General features: G+C 61.3%; 2 protein-coding genes across 9 annotated transcripts; both read right to left on the reverse strand.

Annotated features, from left to right (window-relative positions):
- Positions 1-314: 314 nt before the first annotated feature.
- DMPK (DM1 protein kinase) lies at positions 315-8490 on the reverse strand. Of its 8 annotated transcripts, none has more exons than XM_044667308.1 (15): positions 8109-8490; positions 6153-6244; positions 5976-6059; positions 5736-5831; positions 4735-4883; positions 4543-4636; positions 4152-4358; positions 3727-3990; positions 3250-3335; positions 2538-2637; positions 2188-2366; positions 1792-1880; positions 1535-1581; positions 1269-1343; positions 315-976 (listed from the first exon to the last, which is right to left on the reverse strand). In XM_044667308.1, the coding sequence occupies exons 1-15, from the start codon at positions 8266-8268 to the stop codon at positions 680-682; spliced, it is 2019 nt and encodes a 672-aa protein (XP_044523243.1). In that variant the 5' UTR covers positions 8269-8490; the 3' UTR covers positions 315-679. The 8 variants fall into 8 exon arrangements, with proteins under 8 accessions (XP_044523243.1, XP_044523244.1, XP_044523246.1 ...); XM_044667311.1 differs by having other exon boundaries at positions 687-976; positions 1792-1876; XM_044667310.1 differs by having other exon boundaries at positions 687-976; positions 1269-1339.
- A 2355-nt stretch (positions 8491-10845) lies between these two features.
- DMWD (DM1 locus, WD repeat containing) lies at positions 10846-16203 on the reverse strand. Its single transcript, XM_044668575.1, has 4 exons — positions 16193-16203; positions 14580-14877; positions 12200-13405; positions 10846-11326 (listed from the first exon to the last, which is right to left on the reverse strand). The coding sequence occupies exons 1-4, from the start codon at positions 16201-16203 to the stop codon at positions 11279-11281; spliced, it is 1563 nt and encodes a 520-aa protein (XP_044524510.1). The 3' UTR covers positions 10846-11278.
- Between the last annotated feature and the right edge of the window lie 367 nt (positions 16204-16570).

Consider the following 16570-nt stretch of genomic DNA (forward strand, 5'->3'; position numbering starts at 1 on the left):
GGTCCGAACAGTTTTCCCCCGGCTCCCCCCCCCCCGTCCAGTGTGCGCCTCGGTCACGACCCCGCCCCCTATCCTGGCCCCGCCTCTCCCGTTTCTTCTTCCAACCCAGGAAAAACTCCGGGAAGAAAGTTTTGGGAACTTTGGGTGCGCGGCGGCGGCGCCTGCGCGGGGCGGTGCCCGCCCTTAACCCTTAGGTTCCCGAGGCCCGTGCGGCTAAGGCAGCACTCCCGGGAGGCCTGAGCGAAAAGCCGGACCCCCTCCCCCTCCGGACGTAGCCTGAAATGGCGGGTGGGCATAGGGAGCAGACCTGCACCGAGGAGACCAAGAGGCTTTTTATTGGGCGACAATAAATACTGGGTCGGGCTCTCAGTGCATAAATAGGGATGGGGGGCTGGGCACCGGGCAGCGCAGCCACCCACGACTCGGGGGACCCCGGCGTCCGGCTGGTGCGGAGGGCCGGGGCCGGTGGGAGTTCAATAAATATCAAGCAGGGCAGCGAGCAGTGAGGGAGGCGGCAGCGCCCGGCGCGTGTTGCGTGCTGGCGTGCGGGGGTCCCTGCAGTGAGGGCCGGCGTCCGGTCTGGAGCAGGGCTCGCGGGCCCCTTACCCCCAGGACTCCCTCTCCTGACGCCGCCCTAGCCCCCGGGGACGGGTCCGGATCATGGGGACGGGGCCGTGTGCTATGTACAGAGCAGGCGAGGCCGGACTGCGCGCTCGGACCACGGCTTCCCCTTCCCGGGACACCGGGGTCCATTCTCAGACGGGAAGGGGCCAGAAATGTCTAGGGCTCGGGGGCCGGAGGCGGTTCTGGGGCTGGGGCGAGCCGTCCAGGGGAGGCTCCATGCGGGGCCGGGGCCGGGGCCGGGGCCGGGGCCAGCACGGGCCCCCAGCCCAGAGCTGCCCAGCGTTGGGGCAGGAGCCAGAGCAGCGGAGACGAGGAGCAGCTGGCGCGCCTCCGATACGCCTGGCTTACGGACCTGCGGGGAGGCCGGCCGGGGGTCAGGAGGCGGACCGCCAGAATCCTTCTGGTAGCCCCGCCTTCAGCCCGTTCCCGGCCGAAGCCTTAACAGCCCCGTTCTCCTCCCCCCTCCCCTTCCCAAGGGTTGCCCTTCATTGGTCTCCTCAGCGGCCGCACGTCCTGATTGGTCCCCCCTTCCATCCGCCCCCTTCCCCAGTGATCTGAGCCTGGCAGAGAAGGAGCGAAGCTGAGGGGCCAGGCAGCGAGGGCCAGGGCGGGGGTGGCGGGGGTGAGCAGCGGGAGGGACGTACCCGGGCACAGGGCAGCAGGTGGCAGGGCACCACCAGGGGGCACTGGCACAGAGCCACGGCCGGGGGGCCATCTGGCTGGAGAGAGAAGGGACAGGTGACCACATCGGAGCCCCTCCAGGTCCCTCCCCAGGGCCGCCTCTAGAGGGATCACGGAAGGTGCGGTGGGGATTCCAAGGAAGGGGAGGGGACATGGAGGGGGGCCCTGCAGGGTCTGGAGGGGGGCTCCCAGTGCAGGCCCAAGGCAACAGCAGGCAAGGGTGTCTTACATGGGGAGACAGCTCCGTGGCCGGGGGAAGGGGGAGCCCCGAGTTGGCTGAAAGGAGAAGAGAAAGGAAGTGGGCACGAGCAGTGGGCAGGCAGAGGGAGATCCGGACAGGCAGAGAACAGCAGCCTGGTGGCCTGGGCAGTCTACTCCGTGTGCTGGCAGCCTCCAGCCACCCCTCTATCCCCCTTGTGTCCCTAAGGCTCCTCCTGTTCTCTCCCCACCCTTGCCCAGAAGGGGGGGAGGGGGCACCGGACTTGCCTGATGCTTGCAACTCTTCCATCCGCTCTCGCAGCTGCTGAATCTGAGCCTCCAGCTCCCCATTCCGGCTCTCGGCAGCCTGGAGCTGGCTAGGGGCAGAGCCAGGGAATGGTCACCCCCAGGGTCCCAGCCCCTTCCCTGTGGCACTGCCTTGACTCTTGAATTAGGACCCTGGTGACTGCTGCTAGCCTGCAGGCCTCATTGTTCCTCAGTGCCCTGCCCTGGTGTGGAGAACTGGAAAGGCCCCCAGAAACCATCCAGGCCAGGCCTCTCAACTGACTGGCCGATGGCTCCCAGCTGCAAAGGGGCCCCTCACAAGGAAGCATTTCCCTGCTGTGCTCAGAACTTCCCTCCCTCCCCCAGTTAAAGCACCGTTCCAGCCCGGGCCCCACTGACCTGGCAAAGTTCTGGTTGGCCAAGCGGATGGCGTCCAGCTCTCTTCGAAGGCTCTGCTGGTTCAGCATCTCCTCCTCCAGGGCGGCTTGCAGCTCTTGCAAGGTGGCCCCCTCTTCCTCTTCCTCCTCCTTCTCTGGGCTCTGGGTGGCCTTCTCGGCCTGAGTCTGGGCCACCTGGAGCTTTAGAAGCGGTATGAGCCTTAGAGAGCACCCCATCCCACGCTCTCATTGGACACCAGAGACCAGGACTAGTCACCGGAATTCGAACCCAGATCTTGGGATTTCTATTAAGTGGGCCGTGGCTCCCTCCCTCTGCCACCACTGCCTCCCGTCCAGCCCCCTCTCACTTACAGGCTCCTCTGGGGTGGGCGGCTCAGGGGGGCTGGGGACCGTCGACTCAGGCTCCAGCTCCATAGGGGCAGGGCGGCTGACCTCGTGGGCCTCACTTTCACTGTGGGGGACAGAAAGACCCAGCTTTGCCCTGCCCTCCCACAACCACCCACTTTCTCCAGGGCTGGGCAGTCCTTTAAGAATCCCGGGTGCAGCCTGTGCCAATGCACAGCCTCCAACTGCTGACAGCTAACCGGGTGTAGGGAGCTCCCAGAGGAGGGCATGCCTCCCCCAGGGCAGGGCAGCTTAGAGGGGGAACCTTCCTGGCTCCAGGGTATAGGTGTGACTGCACCCATAGACAGGGTGTGCCCAACCTCTTACAGCAGTTTTTAGCTTTAATCGTTCTAAACTTCACCGAGACTTTTAGGCTGGACAACTAAGTGTCACCAAGTGCTGGGCATTCTAATGGGACATCGGGCCATTCCTAGCTGTGTGGCCCTGGGCAAGTCACTTCACCCTGTCTGCCTCAGTTTCCTGCAGCTGGAGAAAGAAATGGCAAAGCACGCCAGTATCCTTGCCAAGAAAACCCTAAATGAGGTCCCGGGGAGTCAGGCACGACAGGGCCACAGGAAGGTCCTGGAGACACCCAGAGAGTGGTTGGATTTACTGCCTCCCATTATAAGCAGAAATGAGACAAGGCCATGGGGAGGGGCTGGCCAAGAAGGCAGGTCACCTGAGAGCAGCATAGGAGAAGGAATAGCCCACAAAGGGCAGGTGGACGCCCAGTGGGGGGCTCTCCAGCAGGTCCGACAGTGTCTCCTGGAAGGAAGAGAAGGGGAAGGGCTTAGGAAGGCTCCCCAGTCATCCAGGGGACCCACAAACCCAGGCTTCCCAGCGGTCCTCCTCCCCCTTCCGGGCTGGGAGGTGAGTGGGAAGGCCTCTAGGGTCGGCCCCAGCCCGAGGTTCTAGATTTCTTCATCCAAGGAGCATTTACTGAGAACCCTCCCTCCTCCCCAGGACTGCCCTAAACTCCCCCACCAGTGCAGTGACCTGTGCTGCCTGCGAGGTAACGAAGCCACAGGAAATCTTGGTGGCAAACACGAGATTCAGGAGTTGTTGCCCTCGAGGAGAGCCCCGAGGCGGGGAGGGGGGGTGTCACTCCTCAACCAGTGCTCAGAGGTGGGGGCGGGGGGAGGGGGGCAGTACGTACCCCGCCCCCGCTCACCATGGCCGTGAGCCCGTCATCCACCAGGTCGAAGTTGCAGGTGTCTGTGGCTCCGGAAAAGTCAGGAACGAAGGGGGGAGAGCTGTCCCGAAGGCCCTCCCAGTCAAGACCCTGGAAGAATGGATGATCGCGGAAGTCCCCGGCCCCAGCCCGTCCTAGCCGGACCTCCCTCGGGCATAGAAGCTGTAGGATCAGGTCTCGGGCTTCCTCAGGGACGCCAGCATCAGCCATGGGCAGGGTCAGGTGCTCCTAAGGGAGGAGGAGGAAGAGTCGCAGAAGATCTCTAATCACTAAAGCCCAGGTCTGACCACTCTCATTCAATAAGGTTCGGTGGCTCCCGTAGGCTCCAGAATCCCACTGGAGATCCCGCCCCCGCCCCTTGCGCGCCTCCAGAGGGCTCGGCGGGGCACCTTGTAGTGGACAATTTTGCCGTAGGTCTCAGCCGTGGATTCGGCGTAGAAGGGCGTCTGGCCGTAGAACATCTCGTAGGCAAACACCCCCAGCGCCCACCAGTCGCACTCGGGCCCGTAAGAGCACGCCCCCGTTCCGCCGCCCACAGACTGCAGAATCTCCGGGGACAGGTAGTCCGGGGTACCCACAGCCACGGACGAGCACACCTAGGGCGAGAGGAAGGTGGATCGGCCCCTCCCCCTCCCTCTGTCCCTGGTCCTGCCCTAGCCTCCTGGCCCCGCCTCCTCCCGGCGCTGCCCCGCCCCTTCCGCTTTGGCCCCGCCTCCAGGCCCTCTAGTTCACTCCAAGAAAGAAGCCTCCGGTTCCCCAGCTCCCTCCTCTCCCACTCACCGTTCCGTCCTCTCGAAGCTTGAGGCAGGAACCGAAGTCGGCCAAGCGGATATGGCCGCAGCGGTCCAGAAGGATGTTGTCCGGCTTGATATCCCTGAGGGGGGGAGAGGAGGGAGACAGCTCTGAGAAGCCCCCTCCCCCCTCGGCGGTCCCCTCCCAGGCCAGCCCTCTCTCCCCCAGCCCGGGTCTAACCGGTGCACGTAGCCGAGCCGGTGCACGGAGTCGATGGCCAGGACCATCTCAGCCAGGTAGAAGCGGGCCATCTCCTCGGGGATCCGCTCCCCGAACTTGCTCAGAAGCGTCAGCAGGTCCCCGCCCACGTAGTACTCCATCACCAGGTACTAGGGGGGGAGGAAGGTTTGAGAGTCACGGACTTGGGTCCGGGGACCAAGAGAGATCCTGGAGGGGAGGAAGGAGGATGGGAAAGGGGAAGACAGACAAGTGTGAAGGCCGTGATACCGAGGAGAGAAGGAACCCTCATCCGAGGACTGGAGATCCCCAGCTCTGACTGCTCTCATTCAATAAAGTTCAGTAGCTCCCTTCGGTTCCAGAATCAACTCTAACCGCCTGCTGGGCATTTAAAGCCCTTCGCATCCTATTTCTGCAGCCTTATCATGCAGGGCTCTCCTTCAGGGACCCTAGAGCACAGCCACGCCGGCCTTCTTTCTGCCCCTCATAGCTGCCTCACCGGACTGCCTGTATTGCCCCATTTCCTGCTCTCCTCTCCCAGGCCACTGTAGAAAGTTCAGGTCACCCTTTCCCGAGCCTCTCCCTAGGGCCTTTCCCGTGTGTCCAGTCTGCACACTCATTGGAAGCCAGGCGCCTAGCGAGCAGGGACGGGGCTGGAATTGGGATCTCTTTGCAACAGGAAACAGATGACGACACCGTCTAGCAGGGCTGGTAGACGACGGAGAGTCTGGAGGCGACTGCTTAGAACCGAGGGAGGTTCGGTGACTCGCCCAGGGTCCCACTGCCCGCCTACGCGAGAGGCAGGACCCAGGAGCCACAAGAAATGCTGGCTGATCGTGGAGGAGGAAACTGAGGCAGCCAGAGTCCCCCCAGGAAGCAGCACCTGCCAGAGTCCTCTCCCTCCAAGCCTCAGTCTACTGCCCAATTTCCCTGCGGCTCCCTAAGGCCCAGCCACCAAAGACTCCAGCCAGGCGGCCCGATCAGCTCCGCCCCCTCCTCCTCACCAGGTAGTTCTCGTCTTGGAAAGCAAAATGCAGCTGCGTGACCCACCGGGGGTCCCCGTTCACCAACACGTCCCGCTCCTCTCGGAAACACGACACCTGTCGGGGGGAGGAGCAGACGAAGATGGCCCCGCCTCCAGATCCTCCCCCTGTCCTCCGGGCTCCACTCCTGTTCCCTCCGGCTCCTCCTCCTGGGCCCCGCCCCCTACAGACTCCTCCTCCCCCTCGGGCCCCGCCCCTCACCTCCCCTCGTTTCAAGATGTCCCACTTGTTCATGATCTTCATGGCGAACACCTGGCCGGTGCGCCTCAGCTTGACCACGGCCACCTTGGGGAAGGGCGGCGAGGAGGAGAATGAGGATGGGGAGGAGAGAGGCCGAGGCCGGCCCCGGCCCCGCCCGCCCCGCGCCGGGCCCCTCACCTCGCTGAACGCCCCGCGTCCGATCACCTTCAGTATCTCAAAGTCGTCCCTGCGCAGCTGGATCTCCTTCAGTCTCGCCACAACCGGCTCCGCTACGGGGGGCAGGGGGCGAGAGCAGGGCCTTGGCACCCCTCCCTCCTCCCCTGGCCATCGGGCCTGTGCGAGGCTGGGGGGGAGCCCGGCGCAGAGATGGGGGGACGAGAGCCGCCCTGACAGCCCTCCCTTTCTGCCCCATGCCTCCCCTTCAGAGGCTTGGGGGGGGCATCGCGGAGGAGGCTCCCCCAGGCTGGGGAAGGGGCGGGGGGCAGGGAGCAAGTTGCCAGGCGGGGCGGGGCGGGGCAGAGCAGGGCGGGGGGAGAAGCGCGGCCGCCAGAGCTGCCGGCCCTTTTATGGCATCGCCCCGGCTTGCTCCTGGTCTAGTTTGCACAAGGAAAAGGAAGGGGGGGTTGTGCCAACACTGTCCACAAAAGGCAGCACCCTTCGCGGAACCGGGGAGCGGAAATCCTTGCGTCCTGGCCTCAGTTTCCCCTTGTTTCCTTCCTGGAGGGGGTGGGTGGAGTGGAGGAAGAAGTCCCGACTCCCACTTCTCCCGAGAGAACAGAGACTACCTTTCCCTAAAACGGCGAGGTTCTAAAGGAGCCCAGGCCGGGGCAGAGAAAGAGAGCCGCCGAGAGGCGAAGAGACAGAGCCGCGGCCGGGCAAAGCCGGCCACGGAGAGGTCCAAAGAGAAAGGCACAGGCCGAGCGGACAGAGAAGGAAGCCGCGGACTAGGCAGGAATGGGGTAGTGAGGCAGGAGCCCCGGCTGGCTGAGGGCCCCGAAGGCCCCCGAGGGCTTGGTTTGGAACCTTCCTTCTAGACCGCAGAGCACCCCACATACCTGGGGGAGGAGGCTGTTTACCCAGCAAAAGCAGCGGGATTAAGAGATTAAGTGTTTCCCCACCACCAGAGCGGCCCACCCGCTTCACGTCCAGTATCTAATGTCAGTGCCAGGGGTGGCGGCAGCCCCAGTTCTTCTTGGGGGAAGGTGGGAGGGCAGCAACCCGAGGGGCATCTCGGGCACCTTCATCAGTCCGCTGCCTCCCCCTCCCTTTTCTCTTCCTCCTTCCCTTGATGGGCCAAGGCAGTTGCCATATTCCCTCTTCCCAGAGGCTCCTGGTTTTCTGCCCCAAGCCCTGGCACCCCTGCTGTGTGATCTGGCCTTCTGGTAAACCGGCAGGAGGGCCACTAATCCCTGAAGCTGCCCCCTGCTAGGGATCCGCAGGCTCCAGGATAAATCAACCCCGTCCAGTCCTCCCCATCCTAATTCCCCAACACAGCCGGGCCCAGGCCTGAATGGAGCCCCCTGGGGCTGGGGTACAGGAGCTGAAACAGGTCACTCAAATCTGGGCTCTTTCTGGGGTTGGTGAGTCAGAGAGGGCCCTGACTCACCCATGTTCCTCTCCCTCCCTCCCCTGGGGCTCTGGGCACCTGTCAGGCTCTGGCGCCGACCACCTGCCACTGGCTGGCAGCTGCCAGCCTTCCTTCAGACTCCTGGGATCTCTAAGCACTTAGTGACCAGGGGCATAGGAGGGAAGTTACTGCCACTTAGGAGCTGGGGAGCTCTAGGACAGCTGAAACCTTCAGGCCATGCCCTCGGGTCAGAGCCCGGGGTGTCTTCTCCCCAAGTTTGGCTCCTTCCCTTCCCCTATTCCTGACCAGGAGCAATCCTCAGGCCCAGGCCTGTCAGGGCCTGTCTGGGAGAGAGGCCAGAAAGGGAGGCTGTACCCCCCCCAATCTTCCAGAGCCCCTCGATCCCAGCTTGGGGGCCTCTGCTGTGGGTCTTCCCTGCCCTCCCCCTCGTGGCATCTCCTCCACCTGTTGGCCCTCACACTTCTCCGATCCGATCTGGGCCCCTGGAGCCCCCCAGCCCTCCTTTGGGCCCCCGAGGCTCCAGCCTAGCCGGGGAGAGCACTCACCCCACTGCAGGAAGTCCAACACATACTTGTCCTGGGCCAGGGCCGAGGCACTGAGCTCCTGGTAGACGCACAGCAGCAGGTCGAGCAGGGGCTCCAGACCCACCCAGCCTCCACGGACCACCAGCTCCTGGAGCCGCTGCAGCCGGACCTCGGCCGACATGACGGGGCTGCTGCCACCACCATGGCCCCCGCCCAGGCTGGGGTGGGGAGGGGGGGCCTCACCTCTCCCAGGCCTGGCAGGCCTGGCCCTAGCTCCCGGGCCTCATTGCTCCTCCTCCTCCCCCCCCCAACCACCACCACCTCAGGGCCTCCTGCCCTCTCCCCTTTGGGAATAGGAACTCCAAGCTGGGCCGTCCTGTCTCCCTGGAGCTCTGCTATCCCTCCGCTGCCTCCTCTCTTCTCCTCTCTCCCAGCCCGGCCCACCCCTGTCCTCCCTGCCCCTCCCTCCTCCCAATTTAACCCCTTGTAGGCCCAAGACACCCGCAACCCCGGGCTGACCTGCAGCCCCTTTTCCGCCTCTGCAGCATTTCCCCTGGCCGGGGGCCAGAAGGCTTTCACATGTAGTCATTTCCCAACTGCCCTGTGCCATTCACATTTAGGAAATTCTGGGGCCCATCCAGAGTCCCCGGGCCAGCGAGACCCTCAGCCTTAAAGTGAGGGCCTTTCCCCTTAACCCCTTCTGGACAGAGGCAGAGCTAGGAGGGGGGAGGCCAGGGTCCCACTTCACTGCCTAGCTGGGGTACCAAGTCCTGGCTTCTTCCCCCCATGATCCCAAGAGTCATCCCTCTCAGAGCCAGGACAGACTAAAGTCTGGGTGTCCCCCCTTCTGGACGGCCCCACCCTGATATAGAGGTGAGGGAACTGAGGGCCTTGCCCGCTCCAGGTCCCTGGCAGAGAAGGGACTCACACCGGGCCCTCCAGGAGCCCCTCGCTCTGGGCTCCTTCTATGACACAACCCTGAGGACAGAGAAGGGGATGGGGGGGGGGGGTTGGAGCAGTGGCTTCTCCCGTGACTCAGCGATGGATTCCATCCAGGACTGTTAAATTTAGCTGGGAGGGCCCTCCTGGGTTTAAATGGATCCATTTTGGGAGGAGAAAGGGGGGCAGAGAGAAGGGAGAAATTCACCCCTCAGAGTGAGCGATTATGGCAGGGGGAGCCTCCTGCCAAAGGAAGACCCGAGTCTGGGGCACATCTACAAGTGTGGGACCCCCGAGCCCAGGCCTATTCCCCAGCTTTTCTGGAGACCAGCCCTGAGGGCCAGGGGGGTGGGACCAGCTACATTCCTCCCAGCTCAGATTAGAAACAGAAACATTGGGGGGAGGGCCAGCCCTAGAGAGGCCAGGAGAGAAAGGCAGAGGGCTGACCCACCACCACTTCCCTCCAAAGACTGGGGGAGGGGGTGGATGTAAAGTGAGAAAATCTAGGTGGTGTTTTGGAGATTTAGGGCAGAGGTTAAAGGAGGCCTCTGTCCAGCTCAATCCCAGATCTGGGACCCTGTCCAAATCACCATTCCCCTCCCAGGCCTTGGTTTCCCCATTTGAAAAATAAGGGGAACTGGACCAGATGCCACCTACCCCCCCTTTGGGCTCTGAAATTCTCTGTTCAAGGCCCCCCGAACTCTGGTATTCTTTTTAAAAAATAAACAAAAATCAGTTTTCTCTCTCTTCCCCACAAATTGGGAGAAAGCAAAGCCCCCAGAACCAAGGCATAATAAGCAAGCAAGCCATTTCCTGCACATCAGTCGCCCAGCTTCTCTCCATCTCCCCAGGATCTAGCTCCAGGGAGATGCACCCCGAGGCCATCACCCATCAAGAAGAGGGGGTGAATTCTTAAAAAGCCCCACTGCCTGCTCCCCTACAGTCCTTGCCCCCTGCCTCCCCATTCCAGCCTTTCAGGTTGCTGCTTCTCTTCTGAATCCAGCAGAAGTCGTTCTCTCCCAAGTTCTCCCCAGCTATCCCGAGCCTTCTCGACTTCCCCGATGGCCTTCCTCTCTGGCCCAGGCCCTCTCCTCTCCTCCCTACACTGTCCTGAGGGAGCTCATCCTGGAGGGCAGGGGCTGTCCTTTGCCTCCTTTTATATCCAGCCCTTAGCACAGCGCCTGGCACGCGGCAGGGCTTCATAAACGCTGGCTGACAACCCCTCTGGAGATGGGTGCGAGGCTCCCTTCTCCCATTGCCACCCCTTCACTGGATGTTTCAAAGGGCCGCTGGGCAGGAAGGACCTTGCCTCTTCCAGGGGAGGTCCAAAGGCTCACTTCCTCTCCCCACCACCCCAGCCCTGCACTCCAGACAAATGGATGCTTGCTTTGGCTCGGCCCACTTCATGCCTGCACCTCGACTCCCTCCAGGGCAGGTTCCCGCGGGGCCCCAATTGCTCTGTCTGCTCTTCCTGCCTCAGGTCTCCCTCCACTCCACTCCAGCCTCCAGTGGCAGTGTGTGAAGCTGACAGAGCCCTCCCAGTTTGACATCCTGTGTCGTCGGTTCTAAGGTCCCTTCTTGCCTCTGACATTTGGGGCTAGAGCCGAAGGGAGTTGAATTGGGGAATGAAGGGAAGTGAGGAGGACAAGATGGGGCCCTGGTGAGCCAGCATCATTCTGGGCTCCGTTTCCGCACCTGTAAAGGGGTGGAGGTGCGTTCTGGGTTCCTCCAGAGCCTTGGAAGAAATCGAGGCAGAAAGCCCTCCTGCTTTCCCCACCCTAGCCCCCAACCACGAGACAGAACGGAGGCCAACAGCCCAGACTGTAAAAACGAGGAGCTTTTACTATAAATAAGGTTGAAGGGTGTGGGGAGGGAGAGGCAGAGACACTGGGGTTTCCATAATTTAGAACACTCTTCAAGGGCCTCAGGACAGCAAGGGGAAGAGCCCCCCTGCCCCTGCCTCAGTGGGACCAGTGCAAAGAGCTGAGGTCGAAGGGGAGGCTGGCTGTCATCACATGCAGGGGAGCGAGGGGGTAACACTGACCGTCTCGGAGGGGGAGAACACTGGGCCCCGCACTCCCCAGGCCAGACCAGGGCCGCCCCTGGCGTTGTGCAAGGCCTGGAGCAGGCGGAGGACTAGACAAGGACCCCTTCCACTGTTAGTCTCATGAACACATTAAGGGGAGCTAGGATGGAGCAGACGGGACATGGACCAGGAGGCTGAGAGGCGGGGGCGGCCGAGTCCACGAGCTTCATACCACGGTACCACTGGGGGAGTTGGCAGGCTGGGAGGAGAGGCCCTGCAAGGAAGCCGGAAGAAGGGCACGTGGGCTTAGGGGCCCAGGGCCAGACAGTGCGGCCATCCTGTGGCCGCTGAGGCCAACCCAAGGCCCCCCAACCCCAGAGGGAGGCACCCTGCCCGCTCCACAGCTCTTCTCCTGCCTCCGGGGTCTATATGGCACTCAAGGCCCTTTTCCATCTCTGGTGTTTGTGCCAACATCCCTGTTAAGAGATTTTTACCAGAGGCAGCCTGTGCCCAGGTCCTGCCCTGGAGAAGTGCTAAGTTCCAGGCCCTTGTGGATGTGCCTGAGCTTAAGAGAGGTCTGGGCGCCTCCATCCCCCAATTTTTAGAGAATCCACTTCCAAGACTCCGAAGCTCTAACATTATTTAAAGAAGCTGGCATTCTAAAATAACAGCAGATCACATTCAAATACTGCTGGAGGTAAATGGGCTTTCCTCAACAATCACACTGTGAGGAACACAACTCCAGTATCCTCATTTTACAGATGAAGAAACTGAGGCTCAGAGACATTCAAGGACTTGATAAGTCGGTGACTCGGTCCTGGAGCTGGGATCTGCAGCTGGGTCTTCCCCAGCTGTGTGTGGAGAACCCCCTCCACTATGCTCTCTCGTTAGCCCCCCACCCCCTCCATTGGCTGCATTCCACAGGTCCCTGATGCCTGTTTTTCTAACATTCACACATTCGGGGTTGGCACACCTCTTCTCTGCAGATGGCAGTATTCCACGACTACTTACGAGACTGCCGATCCCCCTCCTGCCAAGAATCTCAAAGCACTCCCTCCACAAACCAGAGCCCGGAGGAAGAGGAGGCAGGAGCCTAATTGGGCTCTGGGGTCAAGGGGGGCTCCCCTCCTGCCCCTGGGGTACTCACAGCTTTGCCAGGCCGGGCCCAGGTGCAGATGAGACCCTCCTGACAGGCGGTGATGATACAGTCCTCCAGGAACAGGAGGACGGTGAGGCGCTCCTGGGCAATCTTCTTGCACACCAGGGGCTCCAGCAAGGGCACCTCGTGGATCCGAGGGCACAGGGCTGTGCCCAGCACCTTGGCTGGGTCCAGGCGGCCCCGGGGGGCCGGCCCTCCCAGCTTGTCTCCGCTGCTCCCGCCACCGCCGCTGCCCCGGCTGATGTTACCCAGGCTGTGGTACCGTTTGTGCTCTTTGTCAGCACCCTTATCGCGACGTTCCTGGAGGGTCAGCGTGGCAAACTTGCCAATGCTGAAAGGGGTCCCGGGCTCCGTGGCCCCGCCTGTGCCGGCCCCGGCCCCCTTGCCGCTCACCGCTGGGTGCGGGAGGCTGTTGGAACGGGAGAGGGAACGGGGCAGTGACCCCGGGGTGACGGGGGTGGCTTCCGCGCCACCGGCTAGAGCCCGGGGCCGCGCCAGCGGGGGCCGCGGGTAGAGCACGTCCTCTGTCAGGTCCCACAGACAGAACTGGGTGTCCTGGCCGGCCGAGCCGAAGCGGTAGGTGACGGCGGGGGGAGGCAGCCGGGGCAAGGAGCCGGCCTCGAGCTCGCTCCCGCTCTGCGGGGCCCCCTCCTCCTCGGGCTCCTCCTCGCTCCTCGTGGTGTACGGGTCAAAAGCCACAGCGTTGACCCAGGACTTGTGGCCGTGGCCTCTGGCAACCACGCGGGCCTCGGTGAAGGACCACACGGTGACCAGGTCGTCCTCGCCCCCCGTCACGACGTAGCGCCCGTCAGGGCTCCAACATACGCACAGCAGGCCGCCAAAGTAGCTCTTCATGAGGCCTCGCAGGAGCATGGAGTCGAAGTGGAAGACGCGCAGGCAGCCGTCCTGGCTCACGCAGGCCAGGTGCCGCCCGTCCGGGGAGAAGGCGAACTCGTTGAGGGGGCCCTCGCCCACAGCCCACTTGGCCAACGGGTTGCGGGGGGCCTTCCCCTTGGCAGTGTAGACGGCAAAGCCCTCACCCTGCTTGAGCAAGGCATACTGGGGCGGTGCAGGGCCGCACGGGCGGGACACATCGTACAGATAGAGGTGGCCACTGGCGTGGGAGGCCAGGAAAAGGCTCTCCGACTCGGGTAGCCACTTCAGGTGAGTCACCTTGGTCTTGTCGATCAGCCTCTGAGGGGAGAAGGGAGGCCATGAGTGCAGGCAGAGTCCAGGACCGAGTCCGTGGACCAAACCTGGCTCTGCTGCCCACGAGCTGTGTGACCGTGGGGCAGGGTCCTGTCCCCCCAACCCACAGCCTCTACAGGAGGCCGGACTCGTGGTGGGGAAAGCCCTTGCTGGAGAGCCCAGCCCCAAAGCGCACGGCCTCTCCCTGGGATCCCGGCCATGGTCACACCTCAGGACAGAAGGGGCCTTGAAGCCAACCCCCTAACTTGACAGATGAAGGTGCCTCAGCACCAGAGGTTAAGGGGTTCGCTCTGGGCCACATAGGCAGTACAGAGCTGGGCTGAAAATTCTGGCGTGTATTTCTGGGTCCCTTCTCTGGGCCTCCTGAACCTTCTTGCCCCTTCCGGCATCTGTCCATCACTCAGCCATGCCCTTGCTCTTTGTCCCTCCCCTCTGCCTCAGCACCAGGCTCTCTCCATCCCTTGAGGGCTGGAGGAGGGAATGGCAGCTGAGAGAAGCTCCAAATGGTTGAGGCAGCCTGTCCCTTCTGCTGACTCTCCGCCTCAGCTAGAAAGCGAGGAGGCGGTTGGATGTGCTAATGACTGACCAGCTGAAGTCCTTCCTTCCAGCCCTCCCTCCCTGAGCATCAGCCATCCATTCTGCTAGCATGGGGAGTGAGGGGCTGAAGGGGACAGAGGACCTGCGCTCCATCCCTGGCATCATCTGCCATTTGGGCAAGTTCTGTCCACTCTGGACTTCAGGTGGCACCTCTGTCAAAAAGGAATAAAGGTTCCCCGACTGCCCTTACTCACTGGGGCAGTGTCAGGATCAGTGTCAGAGATGATGATCTAAAAATGATCTGTGAGCATAAATAAGAAACCTTTTTATTGGGCAACTCCTTTCTCCTCGGTTTCTCCAATTAGTAAAATCAGGGAGAATGGAATTGTCTCCCAGCTCTGCCATTCTGTTCTAAAGCCCCTGCCAGCTCTGCCATTTCCGGTTCTGAGGTTCTTCCCAGACCCGACATCCTTTGTTCTAAGGGTTTTCCCAGCCCTGACACTCCCTGTTCTAAGGCCCTCCCTCCAGTTCTGATAGTCCATTAAATCATCTGTTTTTCGGACCCCTCTATCACTCTGGGCTGCTCCTCCAGGAGGCCTGGCCCTGGGGCCCAGGAAGTTACCTCCTCATTGAAGAGCTTGCTGGTATCCTTTTTGATAAGGTCCAGGTACTGGACTTGGCCAGCTGAGAACCCCACCAGCAGGGAGATGGTCTCGGTGGCTGCTGTGTACTGGTTGAAGTCATGACAAGTGGGCTGGGTGCCCTTGTAGATCCGCTTGTCAATGGGCTTGTTGAGGTCTATGGACTGTTGTTGGGGGGAGGGAGGAGAGACAGGGAGAGAAGTAATGAGTGAAACTACAGACCTGAGGGAGCTCGTGATCACGATGCAGGCCAAAGCACTGCTCAGCAATTCCCCCAGACTGGGGAAGGGGAAGAAGGGAGGGGGAAGCCTCAGGGGAGATTAGGGAGGGCCTGGGGCCCAGCTCTGCACACACCCTGGACTTCTCCTCAGGATCCTTCAAAGCTCAGTCCTGCCATCTCCTTCCTGCAGTCTACCCCTCAGCCTATAGCTTGAGTTTAGTTTGAACTTGCTTCTGTGAGGAAGCCTGCAGGGCCCCCGAAATATTTCATCTTTGTCCCTGCCTCTCCAGGGCCTCGCAAAGTGCCTGACAGGCTCCTGGGGACTACACTGGGAAAAAGAAAGGGGACTTGACTGGGAGGCTGAGACCCTGGGTCTAAATCCTAGCTCAGCCACTGACCAGCTGCTGGATCTCAATGACCCTTAGCTTCTATCTTTATGGAAGGGGGGGCAGAATTGGACTTAAGAGATTTTCTGAGGTGCCCCCCTTTCTGTTAAAGGCCCCCCAACACACCTCAGAGTTGTCCTTGCTGACACTCCTCCTCACTCACAGATTTTGGTCACCAAGTGTGGGGTCAGCTCTCCCTCTCTGGGTTTCTGAAAGGGCTTGGGTCAGTCATTCCTAGGGAGCTGCAGGCCTCTCTCCCCTTCTCTGCTCTTGTTTCCTCTCCCCACTACCCTCCTAGCCTTCATGTTCACTCACTCTCAGGCCTCTCACAGGGCAGGCAGTGGGTCCTGGCCTTACCGAGCACCTGTGTCACCAGAAGCCAGCTAGCCACCCAACCTGGGCAATGGATCAATGAGGAGGAAGTTGACCCCTGTGGCCCCTAAAGTCCCTGCCAGCTCAGAAACTACAGAAATTCTCTGCTCTCTGACTAACCACGGTGGCCCCTGGGGAACCACTAAGTCCCCTCATCTCCACTGATTCTCCTTCTCCAATCCCCTGCCCATCAGGCCTTCTCTAGCAGGGGGAGCACACACCCCTCTGTCCCCAGCATCTCGACACTTAGGCTGAGACAACAGCAGCCCAGACTTCCTCTTCTTCATCCTCCTCCCCATCTCCCTCCAAGCAGCTTTGTGGGCAACAAGCCTTACTCCTCTCATTCTGGGACCTGCTGAAGCCCTAGGGCTAACTTTTTTGTTCCTAGATCCAACAAGGCAGCCAAGTGGACAGAGCCCTGGGTCAAGAGTCTAAAAAGTCTAAGGGCAAATCCAGAACAAGATACCTCCTAGCTGTGTGATCCTGAGAATTCAGTTCACCTCAGTTTGCCTCATCTGTGAATTGGAGCTGATCACAGCTTTCATATCCTGGGGTTGTTATGAGAACCCAATGAGAAAATATTTGTAAGTGTTCACTGCAAACCTTAGCCACATACATGCTGGCCATCACTGCAATGCATGTGTTCTGTCTTCATCTTAGAAGTTTGATTTTTTTTACCTAAAATTGTGAATTCTAAGGCATCTGACAACATATTTTCTCAGTGTCAATTCTCCAAGACCTCCAGCCACCCCATGCTCCCTAATGTGCTGGACCCTAGCTTCCCCCTGCCAGCTCCTTGGAGATTCTGAGCTTCCCCCATCCTTCCTCTATCCTCTTCCCTCCTCCCCGATCCCTACTATTTCCATCCTCTTCCCTCTCCATCCTCACCTTTTTCTCCCCCTCCCCCTCCCATTTTCTCCCCTCTCTACCTCCCTTCTCTTCTCCCTCCCCTTCCTATCTCCATCCTCACTTCTCTCCTCCTCTCCCCTCCCCC

The sequence above is a fragment of the Gracilinanus agilis genome, chromosome 3 (genome assembly GCF_016433145.1).
Source record: "Gracilinanus agilis isolate LMUSP501 chromosome 3, AgileGrace, whole genome shotgun sequence".
NCBI lineage: Eukaryota > Metazoa > Chordata > Mammalia > Didelphimorphia > Didelphidae > Gracilinanus > Gracilinanus agilis.